At 44.3% G+C, this 18,639-nt stretch overlaps 2 protein-coding genes across 2 annotated transcripts in view; one reads left to right on the top strand and one right to left on the bottom strand.

The window, feature by feature from the left end:
* The window catches only part of NAA25 (N(alpha)-acetyltransferase 25, NatB auxiliary subunit), a 28,132-nt gene extending 17,940 nt beyond the window's left edge, over positions 1-10,192 (bottom strand). Inside the window, exons 1-9 of the mRNA XM_030460755.1 lie at positions 10,082-10,192; positions 6,779-6,864; positions 5,767-5,905; positions 4,027-4,145; positions 3,195-3,269; positions 2,277-2,384; positions 1,758-1,836; positions 1,114-1,225; positions 197-286 (exon numbers count right to left, since the gene is read on the bottom strand). Coding sequence (XP_030316615.1) covers positions 197-286; positions 1,114-1,225; positions 1,758-1,836; positions 2,277-2,384; positions 3,195-3,269; positions 4,027-4,145; positions 5,767-5,905; positions 6,779-6,864; positions 10,082-10,139 — 866 coding nt within the window. The 5' untranslated portion in view covers positions 10,140-10,192. The remainder of the gene's footprint in view (positions 1-196; positions 287-1,113; positions 1,226-1,757; positions 1,837-2,276; positions 2,385-3,194; positions 3,270-4,026; positions 4,146-5,766; positions 5,906-6,778; positions 6,865-10,081) is intronic.
* Positions 10,193-10,211: 19 nt separating this feature from the next.
* TRAFD1 (TRAF-type zinc finger domain containing 1) lies at positions 10,212-18,160 on the top strand. The gene is made up of 11 exons (XM_030460758.1): positions 10,212-10,534; positions 11,902-12,037; positions 12,124-12,177; positions 13,340-13,613; positions 14,695-14,940; positions 15,805-15,878; positions 16,055-16,267; positions 16,467-16,593; positions 16,800-17,106; positions 17,236-17,308; positions 17,539-18,160. The coding sequence occupies exons 1-11, from the start codon at positions 10,485-10,487 to the stop codon at positions 17,581-17,583; spliced, it is 1,599 nt and encodes a 532-aa protein (XP_030316618.1). The 5' UTR covers positions 10,212-10,484; the 3' UTR covers positions 17,584-18,160.
* The last annotated feature ends 479 nt before the right edge of the window (positions 18,161-18,639 follow it).

Raw genomic sequence — 18,639 nt, 5'->3', positions numbered from 1 at the left:
CTAACCTACTATTTATACAGCTGTTTCAAATAAGGTATTGCCAACCCCCCAAACAAAGCAGGGACAATGCATCATTGAAGGTCTGATGTCAAGAAGTCACCCAAAGACACAGACAGCACCTCACTGCATGGATGGGGGCAAACAATTTGCTGTAGCATCAAGGAAAAACAAATCCACAGCAACACTGTTAACTTACTGTTCTCCTTCTGGTGGCGGTGTCCAGGATTCATCAATGAGTTGAAACACTGAATCAAAGTAAGTTATATAAAACTGCCAATCATCTGAGCTGAAACAAGAAAATCAGGCACAGAACAAAGTTTAGGGAATTGCCAAAATAATAAGTCACTTCTAAAACTGCACTTCTCACAGCTGCTGAATTTAAGGACACACACATATTCATATTACAGAAAAAACCAACTGCAGTAAGAATAACTTCTCCTTGAAAAGTCCCACATCTTAAGAATGCTATCACCCTGAGCTTCTTGAAATGTAGAGGCAACACTTTCAATAAGGAAATGAGCCAAGCTACAAATTCTGCTCCTAACATTTACATTCCAATCAGAGCTCATGAATATCCCCATAAAATGCTAAGGCAGAGAAGTTTCTCCTGCCTAGGTTCAGATCAGATTAAGAGTATAGAATAGAAGATGCCAATTACAGAGAGGCAGAGCTTATATTAATTCTACACCTTGTCAGTACTCTGCTCAGGTGTCCTGTAAAGCTGATGCTTATTTTCTCCAATTTGCCCACTGCAAATACATTTAACAAGTATCTCTCCCACCATGAAAGCTAAGAGCTGCCCAGCCAGCACATCCTTCAGAAATAAGGAGATGAGCAAAATTTTGTCACATTAACACATTGTTAAAGTCAGACTTCATGAAGAAGCAACTTCAGTCCTGACACACACACCCCCTGTGACCCTCCCTGTGTCCCTTTAACATTCCATTCTGCTCCTCTTTTCCTCAGAGTGTAAACGTTTGGAAATGCTTTGAGATGCTCTGATGTTCTTCTCTTTTAAGCACCATTTATAAAAGCCACTCAGCAAGGCAATTCACAACCAGCCTGGAATTTTTTTCAGTTTTTTTCAGTAGGACTGCAGAAATATCATCTCACTTTTTCAGCAGCAGCCTTCTCGACAGCGCATTGCACTCTGGCCACCTACACAGCTTCTTGTACATTGCCATACACTTGTTCTCACGGCTTTGGAGCTCACTTGTCAGCTTCTCTAAATTAAAAACAGAAGGGCAAATTTATTTAATTAATGCATTTCCTCCACTACTTTCTGCACAAAGCTTCTCATTATAGCCAAGGATGCAAAACAGTGTTAAGAGAACAGAAGAGAAGCCCTTGAAGGACAGAAAGGACTGATTTGCTATGGAAACCTTCACATCCCAATTCCTGAAAATTGCAAGTGCATTTTTATCTCCAGAAAGAGTCCACAAAAATGTAGGGTATTAGGAACATTATTATTTTTTTTTTTAAGATGGCAGCTACAACAAACTAACCTAACAACTTAGTCCTGCTAAGCATACTGCTGCAAAGTTCATCACTAATTAACACAACCCCCAACCAGGTGGGTAAAACCAGCTTCCATGAGAGCACTGCCAGAGTTTGCATCCATGTTTGAAACTGGTGCTAAGAGTCAGGCTTCTTACAGCCTTTTTTTCCTTTTTTTGTAATTAACAAACAAATCTGAAGCCCAGCAGAGCTGCTTGTCCTCCACACAACTGTAATTATTAATGAACAGAGTAAGTTACCCCCAAGCTTTCCTCTCACGACATCCAAGGCTTCCTTATACTTCTCCAGGCGTTCCAGAATCATGTAGTACAGTTCCACCTTAAAAGGAAGATTGGACTGCAATGAAATTTGTTGGTCAAACAAGATACAGGTGTGCCAAGAAACAGTGGCTTGAGTTACTGTCACTTGAAATAGGAGATAGCTAGGACTGCAAAGTTATCTTTAGTATCCCAGAGGGTGGAGCACTCAGGAATTTAGGTCTTTTTTCCATTCTCAGTGCTGAAATTTCTCTTGGGACCTCCCAGGCAGCAAACCCAAGTACTTCATCTGCCAAATCAAATGCCAAAAAATCTCCTTGGCCACACTCTTCCCAATCCCTTTCAACCCCTTGGCTCTTTGTTTTCCTTCTGTCCCACTAGATTCACATTTACTTCCAGAACACTCCTGATTATCATCTTGGAAAATGGTTAAAATAAACAACTTCCCTTAACAGTGCATTTCTTGCCTCAATAACATTCAAATCAAGCTCAAAGTCTTACTTCAGCCTCAGCTTCAATCTTATCCTCTTTCACCATCTTTTCCACCATCCTCTCAGCCAGTGGCAAAAACATTGTCTTGGAGAGGTTTTCATCCTGTGCTGAAATAGACTAAGGAAGAGAAGAATGACTGTAACAGCTCATCAACTTCTTGTGTTGTCCCACCCACTGCATTTGTCATATTAGAAAATAAAAATCACCCAGGTGCTTCAATCCCTCCAGAACAGCCCATTCAGAGCTGCCATCTATTACATGCAGAGCAACACCTCTTATAAAATGCAGCAATAAAACCAGTGTAGAGTGGAAAGTTTGCTCTTGATTACACTGTCCAGAGACTCATGCTTCTGGGCACACAATATCCACAGCAAACACGTAGCACAAACACATTTGTGTTTCCCACAGCACAGTATTTTACAGACTCTGATTAATACTTATTTTTTGCTTGGCCAACGCTGTCAGGTTCTCATTCACACCTGAATTCTGCTCAATCAAGAGCAGCACAGCAAAGTTGCTGTCTACTTCTGCAGACTTTCTGCAGTCTTAAAGACACCCAGAGCTCATTTATTCCTTCCTAGAGCCTGTATAACCTAGTTACTGAGAGGAACACTTCTGCCTCAGGAGCTGCAGATACCCGAGGATTTATTCATTAGCTCTCTAACGAGTCCAGAGAAGAGAATAATTCAAGTTGTATAAACGTGGCCAGGCAGACCAGTTAAGTTGCTTTACAGAAACACCACAGCATTCACGCTGAGCCACATCAACACATTGTTAAAGGAGGGCTCAGTGCTTCTCCCAGCATCATAGAGAAACAGTTTATATAGATATTTTACTTAATATATCCCCTATATTTTCACTGGAAACATTCTCTGTTTGCACTATACCTGCAGCAAAAGTCAAACTTGTTTGCAACATTGTACACACCTGCATAATCAAGCTCATCACAGACCAAAAATAGTATGGATTTTTGGGTACAATCTTATAAAGTGCCATTCCAGCCTGAAAAACATAAGACAGAGTTTCATCATTCCTGAAAGAAATCTATTTATGAGCTCCCATGACAGGCAATGCAAGCAAAGCGGCAGTGACGGCAGCAGACAACACAGAATTAGCAACTGGATGGGAGGATTTTTATCAACCCATGAACCATTCCACCCTAACACATGTTCTAAAAAAGAAAATGGAGGGTGAAAATGTTAAAGTCACCTTAACAGAGTGGGAACGAGAGGGAGGTTGGAATGCCTCCCTCATTTACTTGGCTCTCTGTGATGCCTTTTATCGAGGAGCTTGCTTTGAAAAGAATCTTCCATTTATAGGCATTCTCCAGGCTCCTAATTTGGAAGGGATGAAAACAAAACTAACCACCATGACACTGTTCTGCCAACTGGGGAGTGAAAGCTACGTAAAGGATGTGCTTTTTAGCTTTTCTTCACTGATTTACAACCAATACGAGCCTAGTTAGATGTTAAATTACAGTGGTAAGAGCATGGGCAAGATTACTCGAAGATAGCAGCAAACTGAGAAGTAAATAAAGTCTGAAAACACGGATAAGAAGAACTTGTTACATCTTCTTATTGCTTTATAATACAATGCCTCATGTGGAACCACCACACTGTTCAAGACAGATTGATAAAAACCTCCCAAATTAACCAATATATTCTATCAGACCAGATTCATACCAGAGTATGAAAAGTCATTAACAGTTATAAAAGGAGATGACACCTTAAATGACCACAGCACCAACTGTTGAATGTACCTGTTGCATCTTCTTGTACTCTCCAACCCGGGCATAGGCCATGAAGAGATGAGAGTGATACTCCTCACTGTTGGGAACCTTCTTTACAGCTGCCTCATAAAGTTTAGTTACCAGTTCCGCTAAACCAAAACCAAATGCTTGAGTTAAGACAAATTCAAGAATAATTTTAAAGCACAACTACCTAAAGATAGCACCAGTGACACTCAGAGATCTAATTACACTCATCAACAGAAATGGTACCTTTTCTACCAAGACCCCAAGCATTACCAACAGCAGTCAAAGGAGGAAAGTGCTTTAAAAATAACTCACAAATGTCAAAATGGAGTTAACAGCAACAAGGGAAGTGTTCAGAAGCACTTAAGTCTTTTTCTTAAGAAAGTTTAGCTATTTTTGAGCATTAAACTGAATGAAGAGTTCTGCTCCTGGCAGACTGACTGTTCCATGTGTGTTATGTATCAAAACATGGAACATTTTCAGAGCCTAGTATCAAATTAATTACTCCTATCACAGGTTTACTTATGTTAGTCATATCCTGTAATTCCCCCAGTTGCCTATTTTAGTACTCTTTACAAGTAAAATACTTCACACTAAACTTTCTAATAACAAGTTTATTCTGACTAAATACTTGATATTGTAACAAACAAACCAGTCTTACATTTTCATCCTTCTATTTTTTTCCTGACACATATGATCATACTTCAGTGTAGTAGTACAACACTAAATGTAGTTTGTCCTTCACATAGCTTACATATCCTTAACACACAGATGTAAGACATTTAATTACAACTGTCTTGCAGCACCAGGAGTGGAAGTGCCTAGCATCCACTACCTCCTTTCTGAGTGAGAGACTAAAAGTTAGAGATCCGAGCTTAATGCTCCTGCAAGTTGTTTAGGATCACAGAAAGGCTTTCCACATTTTCAAGGGTTTGCTTAAGTTGAAGTCACACATATACACAAGTTTCCTATTATCCAAGAAACAGTGTTTTATCTCCACATACATACACACGTACAGAAAGAAATAAACTAGGAGAGCATAAGCAATTCCAGTATTGCAAACTGGTACCAAGTGTTTTTACACAAGTTGTTTCACCCCATTGCCACTGCTCCAACAATTCAACCATAAACACTGCTACCACCAAGCACCACAAGAAGCTGCCAGAAACTCTGATTTTTTTTTAGAGCTGTAGATAAGCAGTACATAAGGTCTGTTTTCTCTCAGGAAATCACAAGGAGTTCTGCTCTGTCACCCAACCATACCTTATCCACACAAGGAACAGTTCTGAAAAAGCTCATGTGGTCAAATAGAGAGGCCAGGATTTCCCTTCTCTTAGTCACACAGCTTCTTCAGGCCTGAACCCCTTGCCTATGGTCTCACAGTATTACACACATTCCAAACCACAGACTATGTGATTTGTCATCTCTTCCATGTATCCTGACAACAAACTCCTGTAGCTTTCATTAAAAAGTGAACTCAGCTGATCACGATGGGTGATTATTAGCATGCTGAGCACTCAATAATGTTAATGAGAGAAGCCTTAACAAGGTTCTTTGCTTTACAGTGATCACCAGAGCCTTAGCAGCATCCTTAACAGGCAACATTTACATTTTCCAAGACTCTAAATAACACAGCTGTATGTAAATTCTGGCCTTTGCATGTTTCCCATGAAACTGTGGGTCACACACACTTCTGGAAGAACATAAATAACCACGACTTTAGGAGAGGCAAAGGAAGCAGCTTACGTCTGTGCATCTCCCGGTAAAGAATTGTTAGTGCTTGCAAGGAATTATCATCTGTGGGTTCAAGTGCTGCTACTTCTTGTGCCAGAGCATAAGCTTCATCTTGCTTGCCAGTTCTCTGCAAGCCGATTGCCTTTAAAACCTAAGGAAACAACACAGAGACAGCTGTTAGAAACACAGTAGAAATATCAATAAAAATCCTCCCATTCCTGGTGAGGAGAGGCTCTGCCCAGCCACCTCACCACTTCTACAGAAGTTGAGGTTCTAGTAAGTTTCTAATCCATATGACTGAAGAGGAAGTCTTCCAAATCAAACAGCATGGCTTTGTTTCTCAACAAACCTGGTCTGCTCTAAGGCATCAGCTGCCACAGAGCTTTCCCTACCTGCAGACTGACACTGACCAGTCCTGCCAATTTCCATTTCTTTCTTTCAGTTATGGCCAAAGAGAAGTGGCATAAATGAGATTCAGGTCAATGACATACACTTCAGCTTGGGAAGCTTTCAAAATATAGAAACTGCAAGAACTGCACAGGAAAACCCACAGGGAAATGAGAAAAGTAAAAAAAAGTCCTATGTTCAGAAACTGAGGAACAGAACTCCTTTCCCTTCAGCAGAGGCAAGGAGAGCAGTGAAAGAGCACCAGAAGATAAAATGCCTCTAAAATCACCTTGTTATGTCTTACTAAGAACAACATGGCCTGAGTAAATCTTTCTGGCCTCAAATACTACAGATGGATATCTCAACCCAAGGTCTAAAAAGAGGCATTTTTAAGGCATAGCCCAGATGCCAAAGTTGCTTGCAGTGGCTCTGACAGGGAGCTAGACAACTACCAATATTTTGCCAAGGAGATCTGTACAAGTTTTCAAGCAAATAAGATATTGTGTGAATCAGAAGAGCAGGAGATGGTCCAGAGGGTTGGGAAAACACCATGGACTCTGGAAGATCATGGGCATTGCTTGAAAGGCACAGTGAAACACTCAGTTACACTCACCAAAGTCCATGCAGTCACACTTACCTTTGCACAGTGAAGATCCTTGTGTTTTTTGAGCAGTTTATCTGCTTGCTGGATTGCCATTTTATTATTGCCATTATCAAGATAATCTGCATAAGAACAACAGATATTACATTATTCCAGAACACAAAACCATTCTGGAAACCTACTCCTACCTTTACTGCAGAGCATGTGCTGCCCCATTTTCCTTGTACAATTACTACTAAACTAAACATTCAGGAAACATGACATTTTGTAGGTGAAGTACTTTTTACCTCACTGTACCAGTTTTAGTCATTCACACAACCAAGCTTTTGTAATGACTTCACACAGATCACTGCAGCAACAATAGAGACATACAATAGAACAGGATCTGCAACAGGCTCTTTGCTCCACTTGACAATGGAGCTTATGCTCTTTAGTTCAGCAGAAGTAGAAATTAATTTGGTGTGCCTTTGGGAGCCTCCCGATGACTTTTACCAGGCAGCAGGTTAAAAACTAAGCACCCACAACCTATCAAAGTATTAAGACCTACTTGTCCACAAGATCCACACATCACACATAGAGCAAATCTGTCCCCCAGCAGAGTATAGCTATATTTTCTTAGCCTGGTTTTAAAGACTAAAAAAATCTATTTTACCACTATCCAGTAGAACTTCAGCTGTAGAAAATCCCCCCATCTCAAGACTGTTTTGTTTTTTCAGCTCATTTTTATAATTTTCAGCTTCACCTACAGTGCATCATCAAGAGGATTAGACATAAGCAATTTTAGATTAGAACACAACCCTCGTGTTTTACCCCTCCCTCAAAACTTAATGCTTACAAACCAAAGCCAAGCAGCAAAGCTTATCTGCACCTGATGTGCCAACAGGGAAGAGTCTGCTCATCCTGTTCTGGCCTCCTCCCCTCCCAAACTGCCATCAGAGCTAATGCCAGTTAATTGAAATTAAATTACACATCTTTTTTTCTCCTCAAGACTACAGTTCTTAACCAAGTAGAGAGGTGACCTTTAGTAATTCCTTGGTATATGGTACAAAGTGTGCATCTACAGTAATGAGATTTATATTCAGCAGCTTCAACATTTGCTTCCATGGCCAAGTAAGTTCTGCAGACTTAAAGTGGAGCTAATTGGGCTCCTGAGACCACACAGACAAAACGTCAGAGGAGGCAGCCTGCCCACACTAATCAAAATCCTGCTGCATAAAACACAGTTTGAAGCTGTAGTACCTTGCCTCTACGGGGGTCAGATGGGTATCTTAGCTTATAAAAACCCGTGCATCATCTTTAACATCAGAATTAAAACAGGGGTTTCTCAGTGGTTTCAAAACCAGGGAACAGAACATCCTGGTGATTTCATACACCAGCAGCCACTTCTTGCTTTGAGGATCTGTGTTGCCCAGTTCACTTACACACAAATTATCTGCCACACTGCACTGCCTGTCTTGGATTGTTTAACTGCGCCGATAAGATCTCTGCTTCAGGTCTCCTGAAGTAAATCAAATAAACCACAAATCTCTCTAAACTGCAGCAGACTAGAAAGGCTGTATTTTGCTAACAACAAGTTTGCTGGAAGTGAAAGTAGCTGGCAACTTCCAAAGGAATCCAAGCTAAAGAAACTTAAGCCTACATCAGCTGCAAGTCTGTAGGTGGAAATGTTTTGTGGCTGGAAATGCAACATGTGAACCTTCAGGTGAAGGCAGAACAAATCAAGATGAAAGATAAACACAGCTGTCGAGGAACCCCCGAGTAACCAAGGCACGGGGTGCAAAGTGAAAAGCAAAGTTGTAAGACAAGAATCAGACCTCTGACCTCATGCTGCTCATCTCCAGTTTAAGGTTCATGGGAGTTGTGTATTTGTCTCTTTAAGGACATACACTTTTTGGGGGAGAGTTCTGCAGCACTAGAGCCTGAATTCAAATCCTACACTGCAGATAATCCTTTCCAGAACTGGCAGGAAGCTATTTTAAGGCTCTCTTCCTAATAGTTATACTCTCTAAAATGAATACAGTGCAATACATCTCAACATCATCTGCTTTACTATCAGGTGATTTTACCAAGCTTTTTCCTTTTAAGAATATTTCACGTATCACACAGGTTATAACACAAGTAATTGTGCACTAGTGAGAATGGCAATCAGAGCACACACAGAAAACCAAGGAAAAAACATAAAATTGTTAAAGATAAACAGCACAGCTGTGCTGGGAATTATCCAACGAACTTTTAAGACACTCTTTACACTTCTGATCAAACAAAGCCAACTCTCTCCATTTCCCTGGAACCCATCATAGATGCAAATCTATACCGCAGCGTCCTCCCTGCCGGAGAGGTGAAGGACGTTCCCAAAGCTCGTTCATCCCAAAGGAGGGCAGCTCCCCGCCTGTTAGTACCGAGAGATTTTTCTCCTGGTGTTGAAAAAAGTTGAGAACATTTTCTGAAATCTCTACCCAGCCTTCAGTTTTAGGGATGAAATGATACTGTAGCCTGCGGAAGCATTTTTCTTCTCTCTTTCTCTATATTTGCATAAATTGAGACAAGCTTGTCTACAGCCTCTTAAGCAATCTCAGCTGAGTGTAATACCCTTGGAAATATTGGGGGAAAACTTAATACAAGAGGTTTCTTAACAAGACCATCTCCTTCTCACTACTTCCCTCTCGCCTCCCAATTAATGTCCGTAACACCGTAATTAGTCTGTACCACAACACCTCAGCTTTACGCGATTTCTCGTCCCTTTTACGAATTAATCCGTTTCTAGCTCCTCTACAGCAGGAAACAAACACCGACCAAAGTTATCCCGACGAGAGCACAGGCACAGGAACCACCACCCCCCGCTGCAGAGATACCGCCCGTCAGCGATCTCTCCACGGGCAGAGTGCCGGGCGGGGAGACCCCCGGGTCAGCAGCGGGGAGAGCACCGGGGAACGGAGCCCGGGTACCCCTTGACCCGGCCAAACCCCCGGTTCCAGCCCCGGCCGGACCAGGGAAGGGGGGTGCCGGGGCCAGGCTCCGCCGGCCTCCGCAGCAGCTCCCCGCAGACACACGGCGGGCTCCTCGGGGAGGAGGGACGGGCCGGCGGGAGGCCGAGAACTCCCCGGGGGATGCGGCCGGGGCCGTGCTGCCCCTCGGCCCAGCGCCTGCCCGCCGGGAGGAGCGCGGAGCTCCGGCGTCGCCGGGGATGGGGCGGGAGAAGCGGGCGCAGGGCCCCGCTGGAGGAACCAGCGCTTTGCCGCCCCGAGCGGCTCATCAGATCCCTCCGAGTCGTTCCCGGGCACCGCCGGGTGAGCCGGGACGGCGGGGCGTGCGGAGGGCGGGGGTCCGCGGGGTCCGTACCGTAGATGGGCCGCAGGCGCCGGTCGTTGGGGTCCTGCACATGGCCCCGCGCCGCCATGATGAGAGCGCAGAACCGCAGTGCGCAGCCGCCGGCCGGGCCGGCCCCGGGGGCGGGGGTGAAGGGGCCGGCAGGCAGCGCGGGGCGGAGCCGCTCGGGTCCCGAGGAGCCGGGGAGAGAGGGGTTGGGGCTTCCCTGTTCTCCGGGCTGGGTGGATTCACCCACCCCCCCTCCGCAACCGCCTCCCTGCGCTGCCCAGGGCGGGGGTGTCTTCTCCTTCGCGCTCCCCTACCCGCCCCACTCCCCGGTGTAGGGAAGGGGCTCCCCGGGGTGAGGTGCGGAGCCCCCCGGCTGCTGCGGGGGTGAGGGTAGGGGCTGCCGCTGTTCCAGCCCCCGGACAACACCATGGCCATCGCTGCGGTGAGCGAGGCGGAAACCCGGCTCTGCGGGAACTGGTGAGAAACGAAACCGGGTGCTTGTTTGTCCGGGGGTGGGTGCCGGTCCTGTGGGCCGGAGGGCTCGGCGGTTCCATAAATAAGCATTTTAGATCTTTCCTTGAAATGCTATAAGATACTAAGAAGTACAAGTTAATACAGAGCGTACTGTCCTTTAAAATGTTGGGGTTTGGTTGTACCTTGTGAAGTGTTAATGATTTAATTTTCCCAACCTTTACTCGAGTTTCTGATGGAACAGGCAACGAATTGGAAACCCAAGCATTCAAATAAAAACAGACTTGATTTTCCATGAAGTAAGCACGCAGTACATGATTCCAAGTGTTTCTTTGGTGGCTCTGTGGCTCAGAGGCAGAGATGTAAAAACAGAACCAGTAGGCACACATTGATGTGGGAGTTGTCAGTTCTCTTTCTTTAGAAGCCCCAGTGTTGGTAATACATTTACTGCTAATGATGTAATCTCAGAAGTTGCATCTTAAATACAAGCACTTAAAGAATTTTTTTTTTTTTTTTTTTCCTTATTGGAATCCAAACAGTTTATTACAACATCAGTCTGGTTATTTTGGCAAGCAGTGAGCATAGGCAGTTCAGACACAGTTGGTAGTCTTTGCCAGGCTCTTGGCTGCCTGGGATCTGGCAGGGGAGAAAACCAAAGAGCTGTGGAGTTTATACTTTGTGATATGGAAGGCACTAAGCAATAGGTTGTGAAGTCAGTTCTGGTGTTTTGAAGGCTGATTTCTTGTGCGCAGAGGGGAATGACACATCCATCTGAAAGGTTCCTGCCTGCTTGAGGCAGGAAGAAGGGCTAAGCTCTTAGTGCCCCTGTTCTTTTTTGCACTTTTTGTGCTTGTAAGCCTTGCATCCTCCTCAAGAGAGAAAAATGTGTATCTTAGAGATGAGTCAAATTGGGGAATTTTGGTTACAGAGTAAGATTGCTGCAGAATAATATCATTGCCTGAACAGAGCTGGCCTAGCAGGATCTGTTATTCAGTATTTCCAAGCAGAGAGCTGTTCAGTCTTTCATAGCCAAGTTATTTTCAGGAACAAACTTATCTTCTCAGGTTAGTTTATTAACATGAGCCTGGTGATGACTTGTATATGCTGCAAAATTTGTCTTTCACATAAGGAAAGAAATCTCCCTCAATTTTATCTTCATGAAGTGTGAAAACTGGGACCTTTACATGCTATATACATTAATATCCCAACCACAAAGGAGCAGAGGCCTGGCTGGGCTTGCCTTTCTCTTTAGTTAATCAGTTCTCTAAACCATGAACCCCTAGAAAGCCTTCTTAGTTGATTTTTAATTAAAAAAATCTTGAAGTTGTTTTCAGTGTATTTTCTGCAAAGTAATCTCTCTGACTTTCCCCCAGCCAAAAGGATGTTCCTCTTGCTAATTTCATCATGCATGAAATCCACTGTAGCAGAAATATTGAAGTATGCAGCTTCTGCAGTGAATCAGTCCCAAAGTCTGAAATGAAGAACCATATTGAGTCTGAACACGTGGAGGTGAGAAACAAAAATCTCCTCTAAAATTGCTGAATTCTATGGCAATTAATCTAACAAGTTTTGTTTTTTTGTTTTTCAACTTGCAGGTTACCTGCAAGTGTCAGATGAAGATAGAAAAATGTCTCTTGAAGGATCATGAGGTTGGTGGACTTTATACTGTTTAACACTTGGAAGATGCTCCATGCTCCAAGCATCAATTCTAGAGCCTTTCAGTCAGCCAGGACCTGGATTCCAGCCTCTGCCTGAGGCATCCTTTCTACTGAACCATGCTTTCTAAATTCACTCCCTCTGGGAGAAGGTGGTTGGAAACAGCCTTAAAAGTGTTGGAGCCTGCTCAGGTCTTCTTATCAAAGGGTTGTCTGTGATCATCAGTGATTTTGTCCTTGTTAGTGATAAAGATGAAAAAAGGTGTGCTTTTTCCTAAGTGCAGAACAGGGTTAACTTGACTTTTTTCATTCCATTAACATTACACATTACTGACTCTGCAGCAGTCATTATGTGAGTTTTAAAAACTCATTGTGTCCAAACAGGCTTTTAAAATAGCTTGTAAAAATAAGCTAAAGTAGGACACAGTGGGATTTTCTGAATTTCTGAATCCAGCTGGCTGCAGTCACAGGCAATGTTGTTATAAATATCACTACCTTCCCTTCTTATGGGCTCATGTAAAGCCAGCTCTGGGAGCACCATCTGAGTCTGCGTGTTGGGGAGGAAAAAAATATTTCTTTGAAAATATGTCCAGTTCAAAACACTGGAAGTAGTTTATCCTGCATGTTTAGTGTGCAGTGCTTTCAGTTTTGTTAATAAAGCAAATAATGACATATTCTTGCAGCATCTGCAATCATAACATGTATTTCATCTATACTGAACCCCTTGTGGAGGACCACTCACCTTCTCCTTCAGTGTAGGGTGTAGAACACATGCACTCAATTCTTGTTGAGTAGTAAACATGCTGTAAACCCATTCCCTAACATAACACACACATGTTTTTAGCAGTACCCCATGAAACAGACTGGATGCCAAGAGTGTCTCTAAAAGCTAAGTTCAGAAAGCATCTTACAGAGTTAAAAAGAATGTTCTGAGAATTGGGAGTGCTTCAGCTGCCATGTTTGACTCCACAGCTCACACAACACTCTGTTCTTCTCTTTCTCACACACTATCTCCTTTCAGGCTGTTCTTTGTGTAGCTTTGCATCTGGCTAAAGAAACAATAAACCCCCTCAGCTCCGCAGCAAACTGAGAAGCTCCCTCCACCTTTGCCTCAGCCCTTCCACACCTGAGGTCTCATCTCTCTTGCTTTTCCCAGGCGTCGGCGTGCCCCCTGCGCCCTGCCCTCTGCCGGTACTGTGACATCCAGCTGTCCTTCAGCAGCCTCCAGGAGCACGAAACTTACTGCGGGGCTCGGACCGAGAGGTGCGGTGGCTGCGGGCGAAACGTCCTGGTGAAAGATCTCAAAGAGCATCCTGGAGTCTGTGGGCAAGAAGCCAAAGGAGTCAGAGGAGGCAGATCAGTGCCGTGCTTTGAGGATGAAGAGGCAGATTTGGAAGCCCTTCGAGTCCTTAGGAACCGACTCAGAGCAGGTACCTGTGCTTGGGTCTTTGTGGAGCATGCCCTGGGGGAGAGAAAAGCAGATTTGTAGCAGCTCTGTAGGAGGCAAAACACTGAAGGACATTAGCAGAAGAAATGTTTCAGCAGTACAAAGAAATAAAAAGCAAAGTGAGGTGTAGGGAATAGTGGTAATTGGCTTCTAATTTGCCATTGGGCAGCAGATCCAACTCTAAGGTTTTGTAATTGCTTTCTGTGAAAATACTGAGTAATGAAGGCTCAGAGACTGTGTGAGGGGGACTGTTGTACTGTGGAACAGAGCTGCAAATGTATAACCAGCTAAACTGAGGACTGCTGAGATACCTGGAAGCCCAGGCCACTGCCTCTTCTTTTGTCTCAAGGTATCCAGTTTAAAAATCAAATTGGAGTTGTTTGCTCACTTCAAATTCTGTCTGTTTCTGTTCAGCAGCTGCCACTTCTCTTTCCTTCAGTCAAGCAGAAGGGTCGGTAAGATCTGGGTGTGGGTTCACACATTTACTGCTGTGGATTTCTGCAGGAACATCCAGTAGCTTCCCAACCAGAAAAGGCTTCAACGTTTTTTTCTGTACTTCTATAATTTCCACTCTTGTCAAATGTCACTAAAAGGAATTTGTTTTCCCCTCAATGTGATGAAGAACCAATGTGGATTTGTTGAAGTCTTGTAAAAGGGATGAGACTACAGTATATTAATTGGACCTTGTTCACAGTGTAGGTTACAAAAAGTTTCTCAGTGGCTTCATAAAGAAGAAGCTTAGGTTCAAGGTTTTGGAGTAAGAGAAATGCCTTTCATAGTTTTATTTTGGGGGGGGGGTTTGGGTTTTTTTTGTGGGTTTTGTTTTGGGTTTTTTTTGGTTTTGTTTCTTTCTTTGTGGGTTTTTTGTTTTGGGGTTTTTTTTGCATGTTACAAACAAAACCAGAATGACTGTTTTCCTTCCACCTCCTGAGTCTGATAGAGGTGTCCCAGACTTTGAAACCCTGACCTCTGTGAGCATCCAGATGGGCTGAGCTAGGCACAGAAGGGAGCTGCTTGTTGCAGATCTAACGTTCTCTCAAATTTATTATATTTATCTTTTGAAGAGGATGAACTGGAGCAGTTGGAGAGAATTGGAAACACTCATTCTTCACTTTATGGAGAGTGGAATGATGACTTAGACTACGTGTTGGCTCTTAGCTTGCAAAATGAGAATAATCCTCACAGTAATGCTGCAGCTGAAATTCCTAGTGACCTCTGGGACACCTACTACACCAAAGAGTCTGTGCCCAAGTCAGATGTCGTCTCCTGTGACTCTTCAGGGTCTTTTAGCAGGTCAAACTACATAAAAAGTAAGTATAAGTGCTATTGTGGTGTGGTTTTTACCTTAAAGTTTGAGGGAAGTGAGAAGGAAAGAGAAGATTCTTGGCTTGGGAATGTCCATGATTATCTAGGTATTTTAAAATGAGTCTCTGAGGCTTCCTCTAAATAATTCTTAGATAATTAATACACAGGAGATTAGACTTTCCCTCAGTACCTTTCTTCCTTCCTTTCTTAAATTTACCTTCTGCTTCCTCAAAACTCAGGAATATTAGTGTTTAAAATAGATTCTTTCAAAGAGGAATTACTAAACTGAGACAGCAAGGGAAGGAGAAATAAAAGCTGCAATGAGTCTGACCTTGATATGTGGTGAAAACTCTGTAAACACGGAGTAGATGACAACTTTCTTGTTGAAGTAAACATGAGAGGGAAGATCTGGGGAAGTCCTGAAGGTCCATCTTATTTTGAAAGGAGAAGTGATACTAAGGGATTTGAATCATAGAATCTGCTGAGTTGGAAGGGACCCTGCAGGATCATCAAGTCCAACTCCTGTCCCTGTGTAGGGCACCTCAGGAATCACACCATGTGCCTGAGAGCCTCATCCAAACTCTTCTTGAACTTAGGCCAGCTTGGTGCCATAACTTCCCTGGCAGTAATGGGCTTTTTGACCAGACCATTTGATGGATCTTTGACCCCAAAACCTTGATCTCACTCTGGGTGACTTGGATTTGCTTGTACGAAATCGAGCAAGTGGGACCAGAGTAACCATTTCCTTCGGGTGTGCTGTGGTTGCTGTCCTGTGGCACAGAGCAGGAGAATGTTGCTTAGGAATCTTGAAGATCCAAGTGCATCAGACTCCTCTCTGCTAGAGGGTAAAACTGTCACTTCCTTTGCAGGTGACGAGGCCATCATGTTGCCATGTGAATTTTGTGAGGAGCTCTACCCTGCCGAGGATCTGATTCTTCACCAGGTTCAGTACTTTCCCTTGTATTCTATCCAGGGGTTGCAGCAAAGACATTTTTGTCTGCTACCACAACTGAACAGGGGTGCTGTGAGAGCTCTGGCCATTTGCTCTTTGCAGAGCATGGTTTGTCAAGTCCATCTGTGCTCAACAGGAGAGCTGATTTTTCCATCTTTGCCTAACAGACAGGTTGTAACCCAGCAAGTGCCTTCGCCTCATTCAGCAAAAGAAGTTCCCTAAAGCCACAAAAATATGGTGGGCTGTGTGATGCTGGCTCCAAAAGCCATTGGTCTCTCTCCTCATCCCAGCCTCAGGCTGTCCAGGCAGAAGGAGACATTATGATTCCATGTGAATTTTGTGGCATCCAACTGGAAGAGGAGATTCTCTTTCATCATCAGGTACAAACTAGAACTTGACCCACTGTGTCACCTCCAGTTATTCCCAGAGCTTTGCTGTCTCTTGTGGGACATTTCAGGAATCCAAGTAATAGTCCCCTGGGTCAGATCTTTCCAAACAAATCCTCTTGCCTTTGCACTGCTGATTTTTCAGGAATGACTGAGCTGTCATTTAACCATTTAACCACGAGTTTCCTTGCAGCACCACTGCGACCTGCGCCCAGCCAGCCCAGCACCCAGCTCTGCACCTCAGCAGCTGCTGCCTCCACAGAACAACAGAGAGAGAAGAGGATCACCAGAGCTGGCTCCCAGAAGACTCAGGCATCAAGGTGTGGACACAGAACAGGCTTTTGCACTCTCTTTTCCTTTATATTGCCTTAGTTTTGCACAAGAAAGGTTAAATCACTGAAACTTCCTCAAAGATTGTGAAGCCATGTGCTGCTGGAATGGAAATGAGGTCTAGTTCTGTTATCCGAGTGGTCTCCATTGCCTCATGCTGCATTTCCTTATCATCACTGTATTCCTGTCCCCTCAGGAGATGTTTCCCCTTGGAGCACAGAAGATTTTGGGCAGCAGAGGCTCAGCTATCCCCCACAAAGGACCAAGTTGCTGGGTAACACAGCAAACGCCAGGAGTGCCCCATTGTCCTCTTCAGCCAAAGCTCATGAGGTTCCCAACTCCAGAGGGAAGCCCAGGAAGGCAGCTAATGGTGAGGGAAGGCTGAGGAACAGAGGAGTGAGTGAAGCTACAGGTGAAACAACACCATGTGTGAGATCAAGTCAGAACTTCCATCCAGAAGCCTTCACATCCAGCTTCTCCAGAACTTCTCCAACCCAGACAAGGTAAGGGCTTCTTCCCAGACCTTCCAGAGTTCCCCTGCTGTGAAGGACCCGTGTTCATTCCCCAGTCAGAGTGCTGAAGGGGGCAGCCTTGCTTCCCCTGACAGCATCTCTGTTCTTCTTCTTCTGCAGCACCAGCACCAGAGGGGGAAGGGGCCTGGGGACGTCGGACGCTCCCGTCGGCTCCAGGCGCAGGAACACCAAGGTAGGGCAGCCAGCACAGCACAGGCTTCCCACTGGGCTGGGGTGTGGATGGACCTCTCTGGTATAGAGGACAGTGCCTGGCTGTTACCTCAGGTTTTTGTGACAATTTTGACAGGATGAGGAGCTTTTTTTACAGCCCTTCCTGCTTCAGTGAGGTTCTATCAACTATTTGTTGGCAAGTACTCTCTGAAAAATTGTGGGTTTTACTTGGTTTTTTCCCCTTCCCTTTAGGCAAAAGCCCAGAGCCCAGCATCTGATTATCCTAAGGAGAAGTGATCCACCACCTAGAAAAAAACATGTTTAGCACTCTAGTACTTATTTGAGTGCAAGTCAATTCCTGCATCCCCATGTCATTGAACACTTGCTATGACTTTAAATTTTTACAGCCAGTGATTATTTTATATATATACATATACATATATATACACATATATATATGTATTTTTAATCTGTGAGAATACACTACAAGTTTTTACTTGTGTCACCTCCACTAGCAACATCCCATGACAGCAACTACACTTCTGCCTTGGACACTGCCCCAGTTGTTTCTGTACTTGCTCTTTGTGACACCCAGTGAAAGGGGAATTGTTGCCATCCTGCTTCTCTTGCCCGGGTCCTGCTGCTCTGGTGCTGGTTTGGGACTCTGGATATTGTGCAGGTCCTCAGTGGCCCTGCCCAGGACATGGAGCTGGGGTTTATTGTCTGTGGAGCAGCTCTGAGCACACCCATCTTGTAAAATGCTTTTTAATGCTGTGTTAATCCATGCTTTTTAAATTCCTTGTAATAAAATGGATGTACCCATGCCCCAAACCATTGTGCAGTACAAACCTGTTCCACAAAGGGAATGTTTATGGGTAAGTTTATCACCCAGTTCAGAACCTGGGGCTCTGCTCATTTGTGCTCCACTATTGTCACCTGCACTGGGGCTTTGTCAGGTTGCTTTCTGGGAGCTGCCAGCATCCCATGTGCCTCAGCACAGCACTAGGGAATGAGTAATGCAGAGGCTGGAGCAGGCAGCTCTGAGATAATGACTGTGGGCATCAGGCTCATTAACAGGGTACAGCAGATGGCATTAGCAGGGCTAATTAGCCACTCAGCATCCTAGAGCAGGGCTGCCTCTGCTGGAGTGATCCTAGGTATAAAATAAAGACATTGCACAGGCACTTCTGCCTACTGTCAGCATTTTAAAAGAGGAGAATTAAGGTCTGTTAAAAACAGGTGTCTGGGGAAAGCTGCTCTGGTGGGCTCAGGGGACCTGTGCTGGCCCCTCAGGTTTGGGGAGTAAGAGGGGGAAATCTGTGGCAGGAACCACCAGGATGAAGAGTCACCAGC

The sequence above is a fragment of the Calypte anna genome, chromosome 15 (assembly GCF_003957555.1).
Source record: "Calypte anna isolate BGI_N300 chromosome 15, bCalAnn1_v1.p, whole genome shotgun sequence".
In the NCBI taxonomy this organism is placed as follows: Eukaryota; Metazoa; Chordata; class Aves; order Apodiformes; family Trochilidae; genus Calypte; species Calypte anna.
The sequence above is the reverse complement of the archived record's forward strand: the minus strand, read 5'-3'. Positions and strand labels throughout refer to the sequence as shown.